At 36.0% G+C, this 24,546-nt stretch overlaps 1 protein-coding gene across 4 annotated transcripts in view; it reads right to left on the bottom strand.

Annotated features, from left to right (window-relative positions):
* Positions 1-9,664: 9,664 nt before the first annotated feature.
* LOC132119535 (fibulin-2-like) overlaps positions 9,665-24,546 on the bottom strand; it is a 79,605-nt gene continuing 64,723 nt past the window's right edge. For all 4 annotated transcript variants that reach the window (XM_059529581.1, XM_059529580.1, XM_059529582.1 and 1 more), the window contains 8 exons: positions 22,295-22,432; positions 21,957-22,100; positions 20,802-20,930; positions 20,132-20,257; positions 19,291-19,407; positions 18,817-18,945; positions 12,463-12,586; positions 9,665-11,062 (listed from right to left, as the gene is read on the bottom strand). In XM_059529581.1, the coding sequence (XP_059385564.1) occupies positions 10,705-11,062; positions 12,463-12,586; positions 18,817-18,945; positions 19,291-19,407; positions 20,132-20,257; positions 20,802-20,930; positions 21,957-22,100; positions 22,295-22,432 (1,265 nt within the window). In that variant the 3' untranslated portion in view covers positions 9,665-10,704. The remainder of the gene's footprint in view (positions 11,063-12,462; positions 12,587-18,816; positions 18,946-19,290; positions 19,408-20,131; positions 20,258-20,801; positions 20,931-21,956; positions 22,101-22,294; positions 22,433-24,546) is intronic.

Genomic DNA, 24,546 nt, shown 5'->3' with positions numbered 1-24,546 from the left:
GGAATGGAAAGAGGTATAATGATGATCCATGAAACATGGAAAAAGCTAAAAATTATTCACAAGAGTATTTGTGCTTAGAAAAACATTAGATATGAAAGGAAAATTGTTAAGATGATTTGCTGTCGGAAAACCTTTTGAGATGTATTCCATAAAGCTAAACAAAAAATTAAATGACAGTAGTAACATTCTGGGTGTGTGTTTGCTACTTGCTGCTGTGTGTGTGCATTTGGATGGGATAAACGCAGACAAGTTACAAGTTAAGAGACAAGTTAAGAGACATTACTTGGCCCCACATAACTTCACTTCACTGTTATTGAAAGGTTTTCTCACTTTCATGGTGCATACTTATGCAAAAATATTATAGCAGAACATTATATTTAACAGACTTACCTGATGGTAGAACATATTCAGAGGTCAGCAATTTTTATTATTCACTTATTTCATACATGTTAACTTATTGTAGTTTACATAATTCAAATAATAATAATAATAATAATAATAATAATCTTCCCCCAGTCTATTTTTGACCTGTATGCATTCAAAAAGACAACTGTGATGTTATAATTTTTACCTTATCTTGGTTTTAAAAAGTTGTAAATATTATTCATAGAAAATAAATAAAAAGAGAGAAAGGATGAGAGCGTATATGTGCATGGAAGTCAAAGTAACCTATCAGAAGATATTAAAAGATGTTGTGATAAAAGACAAAAAAGCTTTAATAAATGTTTGCTCTCACAGATTTAGCGATGATGAATCAAAGCCCACCCAATCACTGATTAAATAACCAGCCTATATATATATATATATATATATATATATATATAGTCATGGCCAAAGTTTTGAGAATTACATAAATATTAGTTTTCAAAAAGTTTGCTGCTAAACTGCTTTTAGATCTTTGTTTCAGTTGTTTCTGTGATGTACTGAAATATAATTACAAGCACTTCATACATTTCAAAGGCTTTTATTGACAATTACATGACATTTATGCAAAGAGTCAGTATTTGCAGTGTTGGCCCTTCTTTTTCAGGACCTCTGCAATTCGACTGGGCATGCTCTCAATCAACTTCTGGGCCAAATCCTGACTGATAGCAACCCATTCTTTCATAATCACTTCTTGGAGTTTGTCAGAATTAGTGGGTTTTTTTTTTGTCCACCCGCCTCTTGAGGATTGACCACAAGTTCTCAATGGGATTAAGATCTGGGGAGTTTCCAGGCCATGGACCCAAAATTTCAACATTCTGGTCCCCGAGCCACTTAGTTATCACTTTTGCCTTATGGCACGGTGCTCCATCGTGCTGGAAAATGCATTGTTCTTCACCAAACTGTTGTTGGATTGTTGGAAGAAGTTGCTGTTGGAGGGTGTTTTGGTACCATTCTTTATTCATGGCTGTGTTTTTGGGCAGAATTGTGAGTGAGCCCACTCCCTTGGATGAGAAGCAACCCCACACATGAATGGTGTCAGGATGCTTTACTGTTGGCATGACACAGGACTGATGGTAGCGCTCACCTTTTCTTCTCCGGGCAAGCCTTTTTCCAGATGCCCCAAACAATCGGAAAGGGGCTTCATCGGAGAATGACTTTACCCCAGTCCTGAGCAGTCCATTCACTATACAACCCGAATTCCGGAAAAGTTGGGACGTTTTTTAAATTTTAATAAAATGAAAACTAAAGGAATTTCAAATCACATGAGCCAATATTTTATTCACAATAGAACATAGATAACGTAGCAAATGTTTAAACTGAGAAATTTTACACTTTTATCCACTTAATTAGCTCATTTAAAATTTAATGCCTGCTACAGGTCTCAAAAAAGTTGGCACGGGGGCAACAAATGGCTAAAAAAGCAAGCAGTTTTGAAAAGATTCAGCTGGGAGAACATCTAGTGATTAATTAAGTTAATTGATATCAGGTCTGTAACATGATTAGCTATAAAAGCTTTGTCTTAGAGAAGCAGAGTCTCTCAGAAGTAAAGATGGGCAGAGGCTATCCAATCTGTGAAAGACTGCGTAAAAAAATTGTGGCAAACTTTAAAAACAATGTTCCTCAACGTCAAATTGCAAAGGCTTTGCAAATCTCATCATCTACAGTGCATAACATCATCAAAAGATTCAGAGAAACTGGAGAAATCTCTGTGCGTAAGGGACAAGGCCGGAGACCTTTATTGGATGCCCGTGGTCTTCGGGCTCTCAGACGACACTGCATCACTCATTGGCATGATTGTGTCAATGACATTACTAAATGGGCCCAGGAATACTTTCAGAAACCACTGTCGGTAAACACAATCCGCCGTGCCATCAGCAGATGCCAACTAAAGCTCTATCATGCAAAAAGGAAGCCATATGTGAACATGGTCCAGAAGCGCCGTCGTGTCCTGTGGGCCAAGGCTCATTTAAAAAGGACTATTTCAAAGTGGAATAGTGTTTTATGGTCAGACGAGTCCAAATTTGACATTCTTGTTGGAAATCACGGACGCCGTGTCCTCCGGGCTAAAGAGGAGGGAGACCTTCCAGCATGTTACCAGCGTTCAGTTCAAAAGCCAGCATCTCTGATGGTATGGGGGTGCATAAGTGCATACGGTATGGGTAGCTTGCATGTTTTGGAAGGCTCTGTGAATGCTGAAAGGTATATAAAGGTTTTAGAGCAACATATGCTTCCCTCCAAACAACGTCTATTTCAGGGAAGGCCTTGTTTATTTCAGCAGGACAATGCAAAACCACATACTGCAGCTATAACAACAGCATGGCTTCGTCGTAGAAGAGTCCGGGTGCTAACCTGGCCTGCCTGCAGTCCAGATCTTTCACCTATAGAGAACATTTGGCGCATCATTAAACGAAAAATACGTCAAAGACGACCACGAACTCTTCAGCAGCTGGAAATCTATATAAGGCAAGAATGGGACCAAATTCCAACAGCAAAACTCCAGCAACTCATAGCCTCAATGCCCAGACGTCTTCAAACTGTTTTGAAAAGAAAAGGAGATGCTACACCATGGTAAACATGCCCCGTCCCAACTATTTTGAGACCTGTAGCAGAAATCAAAATTGAAATGAGCTCATTTTGTGCATAAAATTGTAAACTTTCTCAGTTTAAACATTTGCTATGTTATCTATGTTCTATTGTGAATAAAATATTGGCTCATGTGATTTGAAAGTCTTTTAGTTTTCATTTTATTAAAATTTAAAAAACGTCCCAACTTTTCCGGAATTCGGGTTGTACTTTCTGCAGAAGATCAATCTGTCCCTGATGTTTTTTTGGAGAGAAGTGGCTTCTTTGCTGCCCTTCTTGACACCAGGCCGTCTTCCAAAAGTCTTGGCCTCACTGTGCGTGCAGATGTGCTCACACCTGCCTGCTGCCATTACTGAGCAAGCTCTGCACTGGTGGCACTCCGATCCCGCAGCTGAATCCTCTTTAGGAGACGATCCTGGCGCTTGCTGGACTTTCTTGGACGCTCTGAAGCCTTCTTTACAAGAATTGAACCTCTTTCCTTGAAGTTCTTGATGATCCTATAAATTGTTGATTTAGGTGCAATCTTAGTAGCCACAATATCCTTGCCTGTGAAGCCATTTTTATGCAACGCAATGATAGCTGCACGCGTTTCTTTGCAGGTCACCATGGTTAACAATGGAAGAACAATGATTTCAAGCATCACCCTCCTTTTAACATGTCAAGTCTGCCATTCTAACCCAATCAGCCTGACATAATGATCTCCAGCCTTGTGCTTGTCAACATTCTCACCTGAGTTAACAAGACGATTACTGAAATGATCTCAGCAGGTCCTTTAATGACAGCAATGAAATGCAGTGGAAAGGTTTTTTTGGGATTAAGTTAATTTTCATGGCAAAGAAAGACTATGCAGTTCATCTGATCACTCTTCATAACATTTTGGAGTAGGCTATATGCAAATTGCTATTATAAAAACTTAAGCAGCAACTTTTCCAATTTCCAATATTTATGTAATTCTCAAAACTTTTGGCCACGACTGTATATATATATATATATATATATATATATATATATTATATATACTGTATATATATTATATATATATATATATAATTTAAATTTATGCATTGAGATTTTAAATTGCATTTGTGCTTTTATCCAAAGCGACTTACAGTGCATTCAGGCTATCAATTTTTACCTATCATGTGTTCCCGGGGAATCGACACACACACACACACACAGGTTTGTTTTTGTTAAAAGCGGGGACATCCCATAGGCGTAATGGTTTTTATACTGTACAAACTTCATATTCTATGGCCCTTCACCAACCCTACACCTAACCCTAACCCTCACAGAAACTTTGTGCATTTTTACTTTTAAAAAAAAAACTCATTCTGTATGATTTATAAGCGTTTTGAAAAATGGGGACATGGGTTATGTCCTCATAAGTCACCCTCTCCTTGTAATACCTGTGTCATACACATGTCATTATACAAAGTTGTGTCCTGATGTCACAAAAACATGCACACACACACACACACACATATAGAAAAGAATGACACCCCTTTAAAATAATAAAATTTTGTTGCCTAAAATGAAGATGCACACAGTTTTTGTTTTATCAAGCTATAACTCTTTTTTTATTAGTATGGCATGCTCCAAATGGTTTTGATAGCAGATAAATGGTTTCCATTGTGTAATAGACTTTTCTAGTCATAATACCATCTTGTATCTCTAAAAAAAAAAAAAATAATAGGGGATTTTTTCTTTTTTGCTCCGCAATGGCCCTCTCCAAGAATAATATTTCACTACCTCCACTGAAATTGATGTAATTATATCCATCACGAAGAGATACAAATCAAACAGGAGCCCTGACTCACTGTTTGTATCTGACACAATTTTCCTTTACTCTAGCTGTATTTCAGATTATTGCAAAACACACAGGTATGCTTGAAAGAAATTTTGTAACAAATAAATGCATTGTGAGGCAGATAAAACAGATTATCCCTGTTTAATTAAAACAACAACAAACAAATGGATTATTCTCACAAATAGGGTTTACTGGTGTTGTTATGCTAAACAGAGATAAATAACCATATATCAATACTCTCGACAAAAAAGAAAATAGCCAAAATGACTACCCTTTATATCAAGAGCTGAATCTTTATCTTTGTTTTATTACAATGGCTGATTCTAGAAGATACTGACACCCTACAGTAGGTCAGAGATTTGATCTCTGTGCTTTCTGATGTTCTTATACAGGCACTGTATTTTTGCTCATGCTGGAATGGAAAATGTGAGCGTATAGTATTTGATGGGCTGACACTGAAACGGGTTACGCAAGTGTGTTGTGCAAGTGAACATTCCTTCAACAGCCACAGGATAGTAATTAAATAAACATACTACCCTTTACAGCAATCCCTCTCTCTTTATGATCCGAGCATTATTATAATTCTGTCTCAGTGGATTTAGAAAAGTCAACATCCAAGATAATTGTAAGGCATCTTGCCATTTTCAAACTTTCCTTCAAAACAAAGAAAACATTTGTTTAATCATTTAATTATGGCTGTCTATAGGACACTGATGGATTCAGATATACAAAGAGTTTAAAGAGTTTATCTGTATGTTTTTGGTGTATTTTCTGGACACATGCATTCTTTTTTTTTTTTTTTTTTTTTTTTGCATTTATATTTTGATTGGTAATAAAGTGTAATATAAAACAGCAAAACTGACAATTATTTGCAGTGGTTTTTTATTGAGTCTTTTTGTACGTTACATCAATACACCAGTAGGTGGTGACAAGTGAGTAAAGTTAGATGAGTGAATCAGTGAATCATTTACTCAAACGATTCGTTCACAATCCTCATTCATTCAGGAACGAAACAAGTGTATTAATTAATGACTCACTGAATATTCATACAAGGTTATTTTAGCCATGAAAAATAAGCAAGTACTGTCACTATGTAACTCTGAATTTAGCCACTGATACATCTATATAGTCTAAGTTATGTATGCCTGAATGAGTCATTGATTCACTCACTTAACTGATTCGTTCAAAAAAAAAAGTAATATAGGAATTAAGAAATCTCTGTCTCTAATATGGCATTTTGAAATCACAAAGTGATTAAAAAAAACATATATATATATATATATATATATATATATATATATATATATATATATATATATATATATATATATATATATATATATATATATATATATATATGTCGGGTTTGTACATTTGTTTGTTTCGGATTCCAACATTCTGCATGTATTTGTCATAACTACCATGCAGATTGATTGATGAAAGCTGACATAAACGGATAGTGATGCCTATGTTCTGACTTAAGGCGGCCAGACATCCTGTCAATGTCAGTGCCAACAGCCAAAGCAATTAAGAATCAAGCTTTTATGCTGACCTGAGGAGCATTGGAAGGTAATTTAGGTGGAACCGTTGTCTAACTCCAAGGCAGTTGAAGTAAAAAACTTAGTATCAATCTGGAGTGACCACGTAAGGATGAAGGCCTTCGATTTGACCCAGCTCACCATGCACAGGTAATGATCCTGCCTTTAATCTTTAGTCAGATACCAGTTTTGGATTAAAGGGTGGCCGGGTGCGAGTACCAGCTTCCTAAACTCTTTAACACAGAAACCGCCTTTGTGCAATTCAATTTCATTTCATTACTAACTCTTTGTTAATATTGACCGAGTTCAGATGGTTTACTAGTTTCACTGATTGGAGGCAAGTCTCTGATATGTGCAGATCTCAGTTATGCGTTTTACATAACAGTTTTCTTTTTTGGGGAGGAAGGTCTGATGTTAGTTTTCCATTGCCATCAAAATCAATTATACCAAATCTTGGGGCTGACAGTTCTACGATTTCAGAGAAGCAAGGCATTCAAGTAAAAGTTTCACTTTATAATATTGTGCAGCACTATAGGACTTTTCATTGTTTGCTTAATTTGTCTTATCTATGTTTATGCGTTCCCGAACAGACTGTCAATCTTTTCATATTGAATTTAGATCAGTATTAAAATGTAATCTAAAAAGAGAAATGAACTTATTCATTTAAAAACAATTATACAGTATATTTAGAAACAAAATAAGTGACTATTTATGAGTGAATCTTTGATTCATTCAGTAAAATAATTGGTTTGAAAATACTGAAATGAGAAGCCTATGTCTAGCTAAAATGGTATTAAAAACCTTTTCATTCAAAACATTTCAGTAAAATAAATTTAGCTGGGTTTCAAAATATAAAACATTGGATACTTATTTTAAACTATGGACAAACTGTAATGAACTACACATATGTACTTGGGGAAAATACATCCACTAAATTTACATTGGGGTCATTTGTTTTAAGCTTTTACAAAAATAAATAGATAAAATAAAAATAAATAAATACAATAAAAAAATTAACTTGCTTACACATTCATTAGTTAAATAAAACTAAAACATTTTGTTAATTGAAATAAAGCTGAATTAAAATACAACATTGGATGAAAAACTTAAAGTAAACAAAAATGTTTTCTAAAATAAAAATAAACCTAGAGAGAGAGAGAGGTAGATAGATAGATAGATAGATAGATAGATAGATAGATAGATAGACAGACAGACAGACAGACAGACAGACAGACAGACAGACAGACAGACAGACAGACAGACAGACAGATAGACAGATAGATAGATAGATAGATAGATAGATAGATAGATAGATAGATAGATAGATTAAAATTAAAATAAAAACTATTAAAATTTTTATATAATTCTAAATATTAATAAAATAATAATACTAAAATGACACTGGTTTACAATGACATGCATTCATACATTTCTAAGTTTTTTTTTCTCTGAATACTTATTACGCCCACTGCATAATGCCCAAAATTAAATCAGTGACAAAGTAAGGAAATCATCAAGAATTTGTGTGAATATTGTCACAAGGTTCATAACTTCCTTTGAGCATCTTTATCATAGAAATAGCCAATGTGTCTCTCCGTGGCTTCCCCTCCTCGAGCTGAACACTTGCTTCCCAGGAACACGACAATGTATTTTTAGTCTCACTGATAAGGATGAAGAGGGAAGACAATTATCTGTAAGAAGCAGCACACTCCTACTGTAAGTGTGTAGGATGGACAGAAGTGTTTGAGCCTCGACTGTTGACAGGCAGGACAGGGGCCACCCATGCAGCACTATCAAACGAAACTTATTCCAACTGCTCCATAAGTGATCTATGGCCATATTACAGAGGGATATATGAATCTTATTGTAATTGTTTTGATAGTCACTTTTATTAAAGACATTCTGTTTAATAAGACATATCAGTGTATAAGGTGTAAATACTGTATGCTCTCAACAGCAATTACGACACGCTTACTTCCTGGGCATAGTGGGTTTTTTGTGTGTGTTTGTTTGTTTAAACCAGGCTAGTTTCAGTGTGATTTACAGTGTGCTGTTGAGCTGACGAATCGTATCAGTCCTCCTACTTGCCAATAGCATGCAGAGGTTATCTATAGGGATGTACTACATACACGACCATACTGCCAGCTTTGAACAATGTACGCCCTTTTCTGATACCTACACAATGAAAGGCAGGGTTGAGCGGCCTCCAGGGTGTGACAGAAAATGATAGCGCTAAGGTCTGATGAGAATTTGCGATGGAAAGCACAATGAGAGGGGTAAAGAGCAAAGCTCCTTGACCCTGCAGGCTGTTCCAAAAGCTGAAAACAGCCAACCTTTCTAATATAAATGGCAACACATAATACAAAGTTGTTTTGTTTTTTTTGTCTTTAGGCAATTTCCTGACAGTGAAATGCTGTTCGCAACTCGTTTTACTATTATAATATGTAGTTTTGAGTGAAACAGGACATGTAATAGGCAGAAGCTTTTATTCATTGGTATTTGTTTAGATTGATAACTGTGACGTGTCTCGCAATTCAAAGCTGTTTTTTCTAAAATAAATAGATATCATTCAGAATTGTGATTCCCTCAGAATTCATGTTTTACATCTAACAATTTTGATTTTGTTTCATTCACAAAATAAGAAATAAAAAAGGTAATTGTGACTTTTCTCACAGTGGACTTTTTTTCCTCATGATTGCAAGTTTATCCTTTTCAATGCTGTGTTTATATCTTTCAATTCTGATTTTATATAACACAATTCTGAGAATTGTGAGATATAAACTCGCAGTTGAGAGAAATAAGAAGTCAGAATTATGAGATAAAATTTCACAATTTACATAATTTACTAATTGACCAAAATTGTGAGATATACAGAATTGACCTTTTTATCCATTTTTTATTATGTGGCAGAAGCAATTGATTAACATTTTCAAAAGCCCAAAAAGAAAAGTCCTTTCAGAGAAAGAGCAAGTTATTTGTTTTTTATTAAAGATTACACGCATTTTATTCTTTTTAATAACAAGCGCTGATAAATTGTTTACAAAAAGACCAGGGGGAACATGGATTGAACAAAAATAATGTTGACTTTAAATGCATTTGATAGTACAATAAAATGCATCATTACTTGTGCAATTATATCATCATAAAATTTGATGGTGGTTTATTGCTAATGCAACATGCCGAAATCACAGTGAGCCTCAGGCCACAAGCTATAGTCCCCTTTTCCACCACTAGGAGGTGATCTTTTATTTTTTATAACGGAACAAACGAATGAAGTGCCAAACATCTGAAGTAATCACTAAGATAATAATAAAAGTATTGATGTTGCTTTATTGAAGAACTGAATCCACTAATACAGATATGTACTACATTATTACACTGATACATTTGGTTGTTCCATGAATTTAATGAAAATGAAGCTCTTTTATGTTGATACCCAATATGATTTCAGATATGCTGTTTATTACAGAGTATATCGAGATGATTTTATGCTTTTACCCTGAGACGGATTTTCAAGACAGTAATTCATTAAAATAGGTCCAGTATTACAAAGTAACAATGAAAACATTCTCAGTGCTGCTTTGGAGCTCACACACTCTTCATGTATGTGTGTCAAATGTTTCCAAAATGGTATATTAGCACCAAGAGCTACATAGGAAGCGCAACTGAAACAAACATCAGAATTTCTAATAACAATCATACACCTTTTTAATTGCAAGTTTTCGATGCAATGATTACAGACATGTTCTCTTTGGCGGGCTGGTTTGCTCTGAACTGAGGCACTCGTGTGAATTATACATTTTCAAATACAGTTATCAGTTATTTCGAATGAGCTGTGAAATTAATAGATGTTTAAATGGCACAGTACTTCAACAGCTTATGTATGAAACGTGACAGCCATTACAAATGTGTAACTCTACCTCAGCTATGTTCTGCCCCCCCCGAAGAGTAACATAGTGTTGTTCGAAATGTAATGAAGTGCTATAAAAAGCAGTTTCAGCCAATCAGGATAAATTGGTACAGTATAAATAGCAGCTGGTGTAAAGTACTTTCAAAACTTTGAAGAGGAAAAACCAGGAATTTTTAAAGCCAAATGTTTCTGTCAGTCTGTCAGTTCTGTCAGTTTCATGTACTCCATCCTGTTTGTTCTCACTCTACTCAAAAAATTAAAAATAAAATAAAATACAAAAAGCGGTTGGATCCCACTGGGAGAGTCCCATCAAAGTCTCTCTGAGCAAAATCGGTTAGGCAAACAGAAGCCTAAAGATCTAAGATGACAACTTCAAGGCAAAAGCTTGAAGAGTTTAGCACCATGTGGAATCAAAGGCATCATTATAGATGAGTGTAACATCACATGGAGTTTGCAGTGATGAACACGTAGATGCGGGCCAGGAAAGTTGTGAAAGTTCCTTGACGCAGCAGCTTCATTTCCACATCGATGAGGAAGTCCCGTGGCTCCCGCACCTGCCGGTGCAGGTACACGGCGCCTGTGAAGCTGTTAAGCTTCCGTGTGCTGAAGTAGCCTTCCTCATTTCCTCGCGGGATGCTGATGATGATGTTGTCACCCGAGTAGGCGGGCGAGGGTCCGATGCGGAAGATCTGAGCTGGGATGATGATGTTTGTCTGGAAGCTCAGCTGGTAGTAGGTGATGCGTAATGGCATGGTCTGGCATTGCTGCAAGTTGGGGCAACTTATTCGCTCGCAGCGTCTAAAAGCAGGGGAGAGGTCAGGGTTTTGGCATACAGAATGTGTAAGGTTTGTCCTGCAAAGACCCTGGCCAAATTTATGTTTTAAAGTCAAACATCTAAAATGGCTCTTAGGACAGGCTATCTTAAAGTGATAGCTCAACATGTCATTCCAAACATGTTTGACTTTCTGCCGTAGAACATACAAGGTGATATTTTGAAAGAAATGTCTCACTGTTGTTCTTTCCATACAATAAAAATCAGTGGAGTTTAGTGTTGTTTCAGTTTTCTGTTGTTGTTGTTTTGTAGCATTTATCAAAATGTTTAAACTGTACTGAAAAATGCTTCACTGTCCTGTTTATAAACTGAAATTTGTTATTTATTTATTTATTTATTAGTTTTATTCACAAGAATGAAACAAAACGAAACATTCTCCAAAATATCTTCTTTTGTGTTCAACAGAAAAAGTCACTGGAATAACAAATCAATAAATCAAAACGAAAATAAACAAACAGAACATTAAAACACAAAACACATAGGTAACATTAGAGTAATACAGTGATACTGTCTCCATAAATGAACACAACGTGGTCAGTGCAGGTGTTTTTGGACCTGCTGACTAAATCTCTGACAAAGCTACGAATCTCAGGAGGGCTGATGGTGAGCAGTGGGAGTTCCCACCAATCAGAGTCCATGCTGACACTGGCCAGACGTGTTTGTTTGATCTACTGCCTGATCAACACAATCTGCTTCCATTCCCTTTGCTTAGCAGAAACCATGCTCTGTAAGGAGCCGGCGTCAATACAGAAGACACAAGGATGCTATAGTGAATGTATTTATGCTCTAAGCAATGCAGATGTACAGAGCTAGTACAGCAGGTGTGCATGTGCGTCTGGATAATTTCCAGTTTCACCATTATGTAATAATACTTTAAATCGGACAGATAATTTATTTCTTGTATTAAAAGGGCAGTTAATCAAAACTTAAAAGCTCCACAAAGGTTATGAACGTTATAAAGTTTTATTGATGGATGCACTTTATTTTGCTTTAAAATCTCAACCACCCTTCACTGCCATTATAAAGCTGGAACAGCCAGGAAATTTTTTAATATAACACCCATTTGTATTTGTCTGAAAGAAGAAAGTCATATACACCTAGGATGGTTTGAGTGTGAGTAAATCATGGGGTAATTTTCATTTTTAGGTTAACTATCCCTTTAAGTTTGTTACGGTTCTTGGTTTGATTGGGACTTAGGTTACAGAATTGTAATTCCTGGGTGAACTATCCCTTTAAGAGTTATGAAACTTTTGATCACGGTGGTGAGTTGGACAGGCTCCATCCACGCTGGCAAGTTCACTGTTGGAGCCCACATGTGTTCTGCATGATAAATGTGATTGGGGAAAAATCCGCAGGCCATACTTACATGTCTGACACTCTCCTGTAGTTGTCTGGACATGCAAATGACAAGCAACGGAAGCCTCCTTGGATGTTGAAACAAGTCTGGGAAGCAGAGCAATTGTGCGATCCAGTGGCACATTCATCAATATCTGAGAACAAAAGGGAAGACAACAGCTAAATAGATGTCATATATCCATTCGATTAAATGCTTAAATCTTTCAGGTCATCAATTCCTTTCCTAAGTATTCTTTTTAGTTCTCATTTCTTACATAAAAAAGTAAATGGAAATTCAATAGGGAATAAAAAAGTAAACTATTAAGACTTTTGTAAGGCTTTATTACATAAATAAATAGCTAAATGGCAGCGCATGTTACATTTTACCAGGCCCCAATCAATGCTAGCAGGGGTGTCAGGGGCGAAGGATGCCTGCGGTGACTAACCACCGGGCTTCATTCTGGTAGGAGTCAATTTTGGCCCCTCCAGAAGTAATTTATTATTCATCTCATTTTACAAAAGCAAAGTCCTCGTTACAGCTCGCCGGCTCCAATCCGCAGACTAATTTGTTTGGTGCAGGCTAGCGCTACCCTTCGGGAGCATGTATAGGCTCTTCTTCACCTCTCATCGACTTTCCTATCTTGAGAGCCTCAGGGAGTTTCGTCAATTTCGTGATCTTTTGGTGAGCGATGGAGGACACCGAGCAGCTCTGTGTTGAACCTGAGGTTAGCTCTTCACGACACAATGTGCCAATTAGAGAAATTAAGGCTCAGGATTAAGTTTGGAGCATTTGGCTTTAGAAAGGAGTTGGCAAGAATATGAACCACAGTCTAAAAGAACTGTTCACCCAAAAATTGCACTAACTTCTTTGTGCAAAACAAGACTGAGATACTTAGCAGAATGTCCGATCTGCTTTTTGTGAATGGAGACCAGCGACATCAATGGGGGAAATATAATATAATATAATATAATATAATATAATATAATATAATATAATAAATATAATATAATATAATATAATATAATATAATATAATATAATATAATATAATATAATATAATATACAGTTTTTAGTCTGGTCTTGTCTCATACATGCATTTCTACATTTGAATGGACTGTCTTATGTTCGCTTTTCTTTGTTTCTAGTACTGTTAGCGTTCTGAATTTGTTTGCTGTTTTTGCTTTATGTTCTGAATCAAACTATTGCTTGCATATAGAAACTACACTCCTTTGTCCCCCATATAACATTACAATTATATTATCAAAACTATACATGGTTATATGGTTAATTATATTTTATTATTAACATTTAGTATTAGGCCACTGTTAAATGTATAAAACAACAACATAACATAAAACAATAAGATAATACAAAATAAAACATGACAACAGCCCTTAAAGCAATAGACCACCCAAAATTGAAAGTTCTCTCATCATTTAGTCACCCTCATGTCATGTTTTGGAGAATGCTGGTCAGCAGAAGGAAGAAATGTATACAGGTAGGGGTTAGACATGATTAACTGGTGGAGATTTTGGACTATTGTCTCTATCATGGTTACACACTCACGTGACGGTGCTGTGCTACAGTATGTGGTCACCGAAAAATATCATTTGCTCACATTTTTAAGCATTGAGGTTTTAAAACAAGTGATTTTAAGCAATTGAAACACAATCGGCAGCAAAAGAGGAGTCTTTTTGCTATATGTGCGTACTGTATGAGAGACTGTCAGAGCAGTGTTGCCAGATTGGAAAAACGATAACTGTCAAAATAATGTTACAGAATGTTATTGCCATGTCAATCAAGGCATTGATAAGGACTATTGTAACTGCTTAAAATAAAACAATGATGACAAAATAATACAAAAATAGATATAACTAAAATATGCAGACAGACACTGTGTCGGGCCCACTCATCGTTTTAATCATACACTAGATCTAATTATATCGCATGGAATCGATCTTACTGCTATAGATATTGTACCCCAAAGTGATGATATTACAGACCATTTCCTTGTATCGTGCATGCTGCGTATAACTGATATTAACTATATGTCTCAGCGTTACCGTCTGGGCAGAACTATTGTTCCAGCCACCAAAGAAAGATTCGCAAATAACCTGCCTGATCTATCTCAACTGCTATTTGTACCCAAAAATACACATGAATTAGATGAAATTACTGACAACATGGGCACTATTTTCTCTAATACATTAGAAGCTGTTGCCCCCATCAAATTGAAAAAGGTTAGAGAAAAACGTACTGTGCCATGGTATAACAGTAATACTCACTCTCTCAAGAAAGTAACTCGTAGTCTTGAACGCAAATGGAGAAAAACTAACTTGGAATTTTTTTGAATTGCATGGAAAAACAGTATGTCCAGCTATAGGCTCTAAAAACTACTAGGGCAGAGCATATCCACAAACTCATTGAAAATAACCAAAACAATCCAAGGTTTTTATTTAGCACAGTGGCTAAATCAACAAATTACCAGACGCCACCTGATTCAAATATTCCACCAACGTTAAATAGTAATGACTTTATGAATTTCTTCACTGATAAAATAGATAACATTAGAAATACAATAGCGAATGTAGATTCTACAGCGTCCAACACTTCAGTTTCATCCATCGCACCCAAAGATAAACTGCACTGCTTTACAAATATAGGACAGGAAGAGCTAAATAAACTTATCACTGTATCTAAACCAACAACATGTTTATTAGATCCTGTACCCACTAAATTACTAAAAGAGCTGTTACCTGTAGCCGAAGAACCGCTTCTCAATATCATTAACTCGTCGTTATCTTTAGGTCACGTCCCAAAACCATTCAAGCTGGCGGTTATCAAGCCTCTTATTAAGAAACCAAAACTAGATCCTAGTGTACTGGCAAATTATAGGCCTATTTCAAATCTTCCATTTATGTCTAAAATTTTAGAAAAAGTTGTGTCTGCTCAATTGAGCACCTTGCATAAAAATGATCTGTATGAAGAATTTCAGTCAGGTTTTAGGCCCCACCATAGCACAGAAACTGCACTTGTTAAAATTACAAATGACCTGCTCCTTGCGTCAGATCAAGGCTGCATCTCATTTCTAGTCTTACTTGATCTTATCAAGTAATTAGCTTCCACTGTTATGCTAATGATACTCAGCTATATATCTCAACGAGACCAGATGAAACTTCCCAATTATCTAAGCTAACAGAGTGTGTTAAAAATGTAAAAGATTGGATGACAAATTTTCTCCAATTAAATTCGGATAAGACAGAGATATTAATTATTGGACCAAAAAACACCACACAGAATCTTGTAGATTACAATCTGCAGCTAGACGGATGTACTGTTACTTCCTCTACAGTCAGAAATCTGGGTGTTATATTGGACAGCAATTTGTCTTTTGAAAATCATATTTCCAATGTTACAAAAACTGCATTCTTCCATCTTAGAAACATTGCCAAGCTACGAAACATGTTATCTGTTTCTGATGCAGAAAAGCTAGTTCATGCATTTATGACCTCTAGACTGGATTATTGTAATGCACTTCTAGGTGGTTGTCCTGCTTCGTCAATAAACAAGCTACAGGTAGTCCAAAATACAGCAGCTAGAGTCCTTACGAGGTCAAGAAAATATGATCATATTACCCCAATTTTATCTATCTATTAAGTTCCGTATCAGTTACAAATTATCATTACTTACCTATAAGGCCCTAAATGGTTTAGCTCCTGCGTACCTAACTAGCCTTCTACCACGCTACAACCCATCACGCACCCTAAGGTCACAAAACTCTGGACTTTTGGTAGTTCCTAGGATAGCAAAGTCCACTAAAGGAGGTAGAGCTTTTTCACATTTGGCTCCCAAACTCTGGAATAGCCTTCCTGATAATGTTCGGGGTTCAGACACACTCTCTCTGTTTAAATCTAGATTAAAAACGCATCTCTTTCGCCAAGCATTCGAATAATGTATCTCTTAAATTGTGAGTGTAGTTGCATCTGCATTTTTATTCTTACGCTTGGGTTAAACTAATTTTACTTTGTTGGATCAGCAGCTATGCTAATGATGTCTCTATTTTGTTTCTATGTTTTGCCACGGGATTTACATCCCGTGGTAACTAGGATTTACACAAGCTCCAGTCTGGATCCAGAACACCTGAGAAGAGATGATGCTGACCCTCAGAGGACCCCAGATGATGCTAACCTTGAATCAACAAACAGAACTAACAATTATTGCTACATGTGTGACTGCATCATATAATTACTATTAATTAATAATATTGACAGTTCATCGTCTAGCTGACTACGTCTTGTATTATTATTATTTTTAATTTTTTCTAAAATCCTGTCAAACGTGCACAAACTACTAGCTACTACTAAATATTGTAGAAACATAATTTTCTGTAAAGTTGCTTTGTAACCATTTGTATTGTAAAAAGCGCTATACAAATAAACTTGAATTGAATTGAATTGAACTGTGACACAACAGCAATCATGAATTTAACCAATGCCCTAGAAAAAAAAACGTGCATTATTTTCAGTGTCAACAGTCAGAATAAGCCAATTTAAATGCAAAAAGAGGCCAATATAAGTAACTGAAATAAGCAAAGTAATTAGCAGGTATTTCATGGTGTTGCACTTTAAAGGTGCATTGCCAACTTTTCATGTTAAAAATACCCGTTTTCTAACCCATACATGCTTAAACAATTGCCTGATGGGCTGAATGAGCCCTTCTCTGATCACTGCGATTGCCTCTATAATCCTGTACAGTAAAATAAATAAGAGGGGTTCGGGTCGGAATCTGAGACTGGGCGTGACGTCATGCGCGTTCACGGCACGCTCATATGTCTGGCAGGTTTGTGTATGCGCCGACGCCGCAATTCTCCGTCCAAAATGGATTCTAAGAGACCGGCTAGTAGTTCATTTCAAACACCAACGCAAACTCCACGTAAGATAAAAAAAAAAAGAAAACTTTTGTCTAGTGCAACCAAAAGGTCCAAATTGGAGTCAGACAGGCGTCGGGCTAAGACGAGAGTAAACATAGGGAAGGCTTTCAACAAATGGAGAGGTCTCCGGTCTGCTATAGGGCTCAAACGGGATCCTCAGTTGGCTTTTTTCTTGATAAAAAGGTAAGATATATCCCATTCTCTAATGTCTGATACGGCCAATATATGACAATAAATGACGATCCGTAAAATGTGTAATGCTTTAGCGTAAGCTAGATAAATGTACAATCGGAATAGGTTTTACTAACTTACCATTGTCAGTGATCAGGTTCAGAAACTGTGTATGGCCTAGCTGCTACCGGTAGCCTTGTGTCCTTTGCTAACATGCTATGTTGCTCATGTCCTTGACCAACATTAAATAATATATATCTTCTATTTCTGGAAAAATAGTAAATTGTTCCCGGGAATGTGGTACATTTTGTATGTAGTTTATATGAGGTATGTGGGGGCAACAATGTATTCTACTCTTTGTAAATCAATACGTTTGAGAGGCTAACTTTACTGGGTCTGGACCTGGTTTAGCCCTGATTTAATCCTATTTTTTTTTTACTTCGACGTAATAATCAATATTATATTTACATGTACTCATTGTATTCTGTTTGGTAATGGCTTTCTTGTTTTCAGCTATGAGAAGACTGTAGTATTACCATCTACATCTACACCTCATCAGGCATCTACTATAATAAGTCAATAAGTACTATATGTCATAAGTGGATACCGTAAACACATAACACAGTTCAATATGGAGATAGATGGAAATAAAAAACGAAGTTTTCTACTACCCCCATTTTTTCCCTCACACATAAGTGTGTAATTTACTCAATTGCCTTTACTTTCACATATTTAAAATGACTTTCAGATTTAAAACTTTATTACCTCTGAAGACATTATGATTGTAAACAAAAGATTTGTGCGGCTGATGCTCCTTGGGTTATGACCAGCTCGTGCTCGTGCAAGCGTGCGTGTGCGTTTGGTCCGTGAGCATGCACACCTCTGGTTGCAGTTTCGCTTGCCGCCAGAGGGGGCGTAGTTCTGCGAAAACTCAGATTCTTGCGCTATGCACCTTTAACATCAGACACTCCACATGCCCAAACCAAACCAATTTTAAAGCAAAATTATTTAAAGCAAATATAACTATTCTATATTGTTACCATGAAATAAAATTACTCATGATATAAGATTTTGGTCATATTTCCCTCCCCTACATACAGGTTTGTAACGATTTAGGGTTAATGATGACAGAATTTTAATTTTGAGAAGACCATCATTTTAATAGGATAGTCAGAACATAAATCCTAAACATTTGGTCTTATGATATGTGATTTTATTTATACAGAAGATGAAGCAAAGAGTTATATGTAATAAGATAAAGTAAAATATCACTTAAGTGTTACCTTGACAGGTGCGTCCATTAGGTGACATAGAGTAACCATGGGGAGGACAGGCACATGTGTAGCTACCTGGGACGTTCACACACTGGAATTCACAGAGGTTTCCAATGCTCTGTGAACACTCGTCGATATCTAGAAAACAGATAAGAGCATTTCATCTGTATCACTGAGAAAACTAGCTATTTATAAAGAACATCACAACAAACCACTGTGAGATGGATTTGGCCATTAACCAGAAAGATTTGTGTTTAAGAAAATGTGCCAATAACACACTAATTGTTACACTGTGCTGAAAAAAATCCATTCTTATTAAAATATTCAAGGCATTATGTATATCATATCCCCATCATCAATTTTAATCAACATAAAGTATAATGTGAATGTGTCCTTGCTCTTTCATCCTTAATGGGTACAAATGAAATGATGAAAACTAATTTTTATATATTTCCTGGCTTAAGGACATCAATAACACCTCACCTTCACACGAGTGCCCATCCTCTTTCAGGTAGTAGCCCATTCGGCAATAACACTGGTAAGAGCCGTAAATGTTTGCACACTCCTGACTGCAGGGATTGCTGTCACATTCATTAATATCTATGAGAGAACACAGAAAACATCAAGTTTCTGGATTAAAAACTGTTTGTTTGTACAAATTTGCATAAATCATTACAGTCTTGTGTACACTGGCGGGTGTCATATATCAGTGCATATATAAAACAGGGTCCAAAAGTCTGATACCACACAGAACATTTGGGATTGAAAATCTAATTAAAACCTGGGAAAAAGGTTAGATGGACGCAAATAAAATAAAAATAATAAAAAAAGAAGAAATATTTTTGATTCTGCACTATTTATATATGACTGATGGATTACTCTCAGATCATAATGGAGAACATGAATAGTTGTTTTTTATATTCAATATATATATTTATATATTCAGTCATGTTCATGAATAAAAAAAATATTGTATTAAACTACTATCTCTGCAAATGGCACATGGAGTATATTTTTGTTTACTGTTTATTTTACTCTCTCTTTCACCTCATAAAAAGTTCCTCAGGCTATGTCACCCGCCAAGTCCTTGAAACAAACTCTGAATAAACTAATGGATCTGGCCATAATAGAACTAGTAAAAAAAAGTGTGCTTCAGTCCTCTAGAAAACTCTTCAGCTGACAGTCTGCTCGTCTATTTTTGTTTTTCACTCTATTCGTGTCTCACTCTAATTGGAAAGAAAGAAGATTCATACTGCCAAAACACAACACATTATTCTCAGGCAGACAGATCCCTGTTCAATTCCGCTAGTGCAAATGGATGTACCTTCACAGTTCTTGCCATCAAAGGCCAGGGAGAAGCCAGTGGTACACGAGCACTGGTAGGAGCCCGGCGTGTTATCACAGGTCTGGGCGCACAGGCGGCCCGGGTACCGCCAACACTCATTTACATCTGTCAGCAGAAAAGATGCAGAGAACTGCATTAGTTTAAAAACATACTATAGTCTGGGGAGCATCTCTCTCTCCCTGTCTTGCTGTCTTCTTTCACTCTGCTATAGGAATAAAAGAGATAAGACATTAGGATAATCTGCATGCTCTATGGAGCATGAGCTGCTGTCAGCTTCTTTTATCCGCACACTGTTAGTCTGGCTAATCACAGAGAAGATGATGTCCTTCGGGTGATTCAGTCACGGTATCCAAACTCTTTTTAAACCCTTCAAGTGCTTTATTTTGTAGTTGTGGTTTAAGGAACTTCAATTTTTTAACATTTTTAGGTTTAAGATCAGAAGCCAGTTTTCATGTGATACAGATGCTAATGCTAATGTAAATAAAACACACAAAGAAAAACTTCCTCCTGTATTGCATAGTATTCTGTAAGATCATTTTTGAAGTGAAGTTCTGTTCCGCATGCCTACTGTGTGAACTTGCTATTCTGACTAAAGATGTGATGTGGCTGTGTATTTGTTGTGTGTGTCATTGTGTGTGTTAATACGCACCCACACAGAGCTGGCGAACGGCGTCGTACTGGTAGCCGGTTTGGCAGTCACAGCGGTAGCTGCCGGGCAGGTTGTGACAGATTTGGCCCTCTCCACAGCGGTGGGTGCCCGTCTGACATTCATCTACATCTGTACATATTAAACAGTCTTACTAGTTATTGCAGACTTTACAAGTCCAGTTAGCATATGCTTACAGAAATGGTAACATAAAGTACCATGCTACTAAAAAGGTTTTTCAAAATTGTACTGCACCATGGTACAAACAGCATGATTTTTTTGAACATGCATCATAGTAGTAGCTTGGTATTTTTCAGGTTCCTTGAAACATTAATAAGGTTATCGTTCAGTATCATGGTATTTTCATGTCATACCATCATTTACTGTAGTACTGACACAATACTTCTTAGGTATGTTGTTTAAACAATTGGAACTGTCATAATATGTATAATTTATATGTATCTATAAATAATATTTTATCTAATATTGTACACTACCAGTTTGGGGTCAGTATGACTTCTGAATGTTTTTGAAAGAAGTATCATGCTTACCATTTATTTAATCAAAAATAAAGTAAAAATAGTAATATTGTGTAATATGATTACAATCTAAAATTCCTGTTTTCTCTTTAATATATGTCATTAATGTAATTTATTCCCGTGAGGGCAAAGCTAATTTTTCAGCAGTCATTACTCCAGTCTTCAGTGTCACATAATACTTCACAAATCATTCTATTATGCTGATTTGGTCCTCAAGAAACTTTTATTTTTTTGTCGTTATCAATGCTGAAAACAGTTATGCTGCTTATTTTTTTGTGGAAACCATGAAACAAGGATTCAGGATTTTTGAATAACAGCAAATATTTGGAATAAACTTTTTGTAATCCTTTCTAAATAACAGTATTGGTTTCTTAAAAAATAAATCTTACTGACCCCAAACTTTTGAATATTAATGTATGTCTATTATATATATATATATATATATATATATATATATATATATATATATATATATATATATATATATATATATATATATATATATATATATATATATATATATTAAACAAAAATTAAAACCATTGAAAGGTTTGAAAGAGTTGGTTCTAAGAAGTTGTAGGATTAAGGTATAGGTGTTTATATTCATGTGCATCATTACCGATACATCGTGCTCCATCAGGACTGGAATGGTAACCCCGACTGCACATGATAATCTTGCGCTGACAGGTGTAAGAACCCACAGTATTTATGCAGTTAAAGCCGGATGTACATGGGTCTTTCACACTGCTGCATTCATCGATGTCTAAAATAAAATTAGAGAGAGCATAAAAATCACAAAAGTGTAGGCAAAAGAAACAAAAAGCAACTTTCTTGTAACAAAAAAAAAACATAAAAGTGTCTTTGCTTGATGGGCATTTTGGAGATTTTGGTATTCTTCATGCATATGTCCACTAGGGGGCACTGAGTGACTCTAAAGCTGCCACTTTCCTGTCTTACCGATGCAGTTGCCATGTGAGTCCTGAGTGAATCCTGTGAGGCAGCCTTGCTTTGGGATACACGTGAATGAGCCGTCATTGTTCTGACACTGGAAGCCCATCCCACAGTTATGGGTTCGAGTAACACACTCATCGATGTCTAGAAAAGAAAGAGTGCACCAGATGTCAAAACAGGCCAGTGGAATAGACAGCAGGACACCGCAGTCGGGTTCCTGCTCTGATAGATTTGTTTAGCTTACGAGACTGATGCTGTTATAATGTCCAAACAATTTACGTTTTTCTCTCTTAAAACCTTCAAGAAAATTTGTAAATCTCACCAAATTTGGCAAGCATAGCAGCATAATGAATAGACAGAGCTCATCTGAGATATCTGATGGAGGAGATGGTTTTGGACAGAGATCTCAACACTACTCAATTACAAGTTAGAACTTCACATTAGGTGGCACTGTGGCTCAATAACAGGCCAGGAAAGCATGCTTCCACTTCAAGGCAGATGATCTCACAGGATCAAACCCTGGTTTCTTTACAGTCATCCACAATTGCATGCTATTAAAGTAAAAACAAAATGATTTTGTATTTCACAACTTGTTGACATAAAACTTTCTTCATCATTACAGTGATTAAACTTTCTTCATCATTACACGATTAAAAGCAATAATAACCTGCATTTCAGTAATCGAGTCAAATGTTGATTCAATATCCGTTCTGATGGAATAAGTTCAGAGAAGGATTCAAACTGGCATCTTGTCTTTTTGAACTCATATTCATTGAAATAATCATAAGAATCAGTGATTCACTTGGAAACTGAATTACCACTGTCTGAACCATCCATCATTTGATTCATTAAAAAATAAATAAATATATAACATCAGCTTATAAGACTCATTTGTTCATGAATCACATTGCACTGGTCATGCTGTGCGTTTCTGATTCACTAAAAATAATTGGCTTATAATGAGTCATTTGTTTATGAATTGGACAGGGGCGGATTTAGTGATTTGGGGGCTCCAGGCAAAATATATGAATGGGACCCTATGTATTTGCACACATTTACAAATTTAGCCTTGAGGTTCCTTTTTTTGTAGTGATGCTTGCTGCTGCATAGTGGTGCCCCACAGTTGTGTCCAGTGTTTCTACATTTTTCATGTACGTTATAGTAGCTTTTTTTTGTAGACCATGAAATAGCAATTGATTTACAGTTTTTTACAAAAACAAATACAATTATAAAACCTCACAGCTGAGCCTTTAAACTATTTTTTAAGATAAGAAATGAGTCGGAAATATAAATTATGCTATTAATTTAAAACGGGGTTATGTGGGTAGATTTTCACATTGGTCTGAACAAAAACTGCAAACGTGATTATAAAAAAAAATGCACATTGATTCTCTGCCAGCAGTAAGCTCTTTTGGAACATCAGAAATATAGCGGTTTCCCCGGTAACAAATGTAAACAAAGCAGCACTGCGCTCATAAACGCTACTTTATCAGATAAAATGAAAATGCCATGGAAAGTTTTCTGAAGACAGTCTTCTTTTCAGATTCTTTTCATTCATTGAATAAGTGTGAAATGAGAATGAGAAAAGTCTGAAAAATATAGCCTATATTGAGGAGAAAAGTCCACGGATGACTGTGATGAATCACCAGCATAAGCCTGCCAAAGGCTGTCTAATTATAAACTTTAAAATACACTCATTTTAGTTATTTCAACTACAAATTTGAATGAAAAAAATATATATATACATAAAAAAGAAATTATACATTTACAAACCTAAGGATCATATCAACCAAACAAACTGTGTATGTGTCCTCTACTTGGGTTGTTATAAACAAGTAAGCCGCATTTAAACCAATAAACATATAATACGCACTGTTGCTCAATATAAAATCACAGCAACAGATGCATAATTTCATTTGCTACAAGCAGGATAGATGAGAAGTGTGTTCAACTCTGACACTCAGATGGTTGTCGTGGTGATAAAGTAAAAAGCAGCCGTGGGGGCCCTTGACTTTTGGGGGCCCAAGGTGGTTGCCTACTTTTGGCTAATGGGTAAGTCCACCTCTGGAATTGGACTACACTGGTCACACTGTATGTTTTTGTTTCACTAAAAATAACCAGCTTAAAAAAAAAGAGATTCATTTAGGAATCAGATTACCATTATCATGCAGTTTTTGATTCACAAAAAAAGAATCCGCTCAAAATGAGTCAATTTTTCATGAATCACACTGCATGGTCATGCTGTATATTTTTGATTT

Source organism: Carassius carassius, chromosome 38 (assembly GCF_963082965.1).
Source record: "Carassius carassius chromosome 38, fCarCar2.1, whole genome shotgun sequence".
NCBI lineage: Eukaryota > Metazoa > Chordata > Actinopteri > Cypriniformes > Cyprinidae > Carassius > Carassius carassius.
The sequence above is the reverse complement of the archived record's forward strand: the minus strand, read 5'-3'. Positions and strand labels throughout refer to the sequence as shown.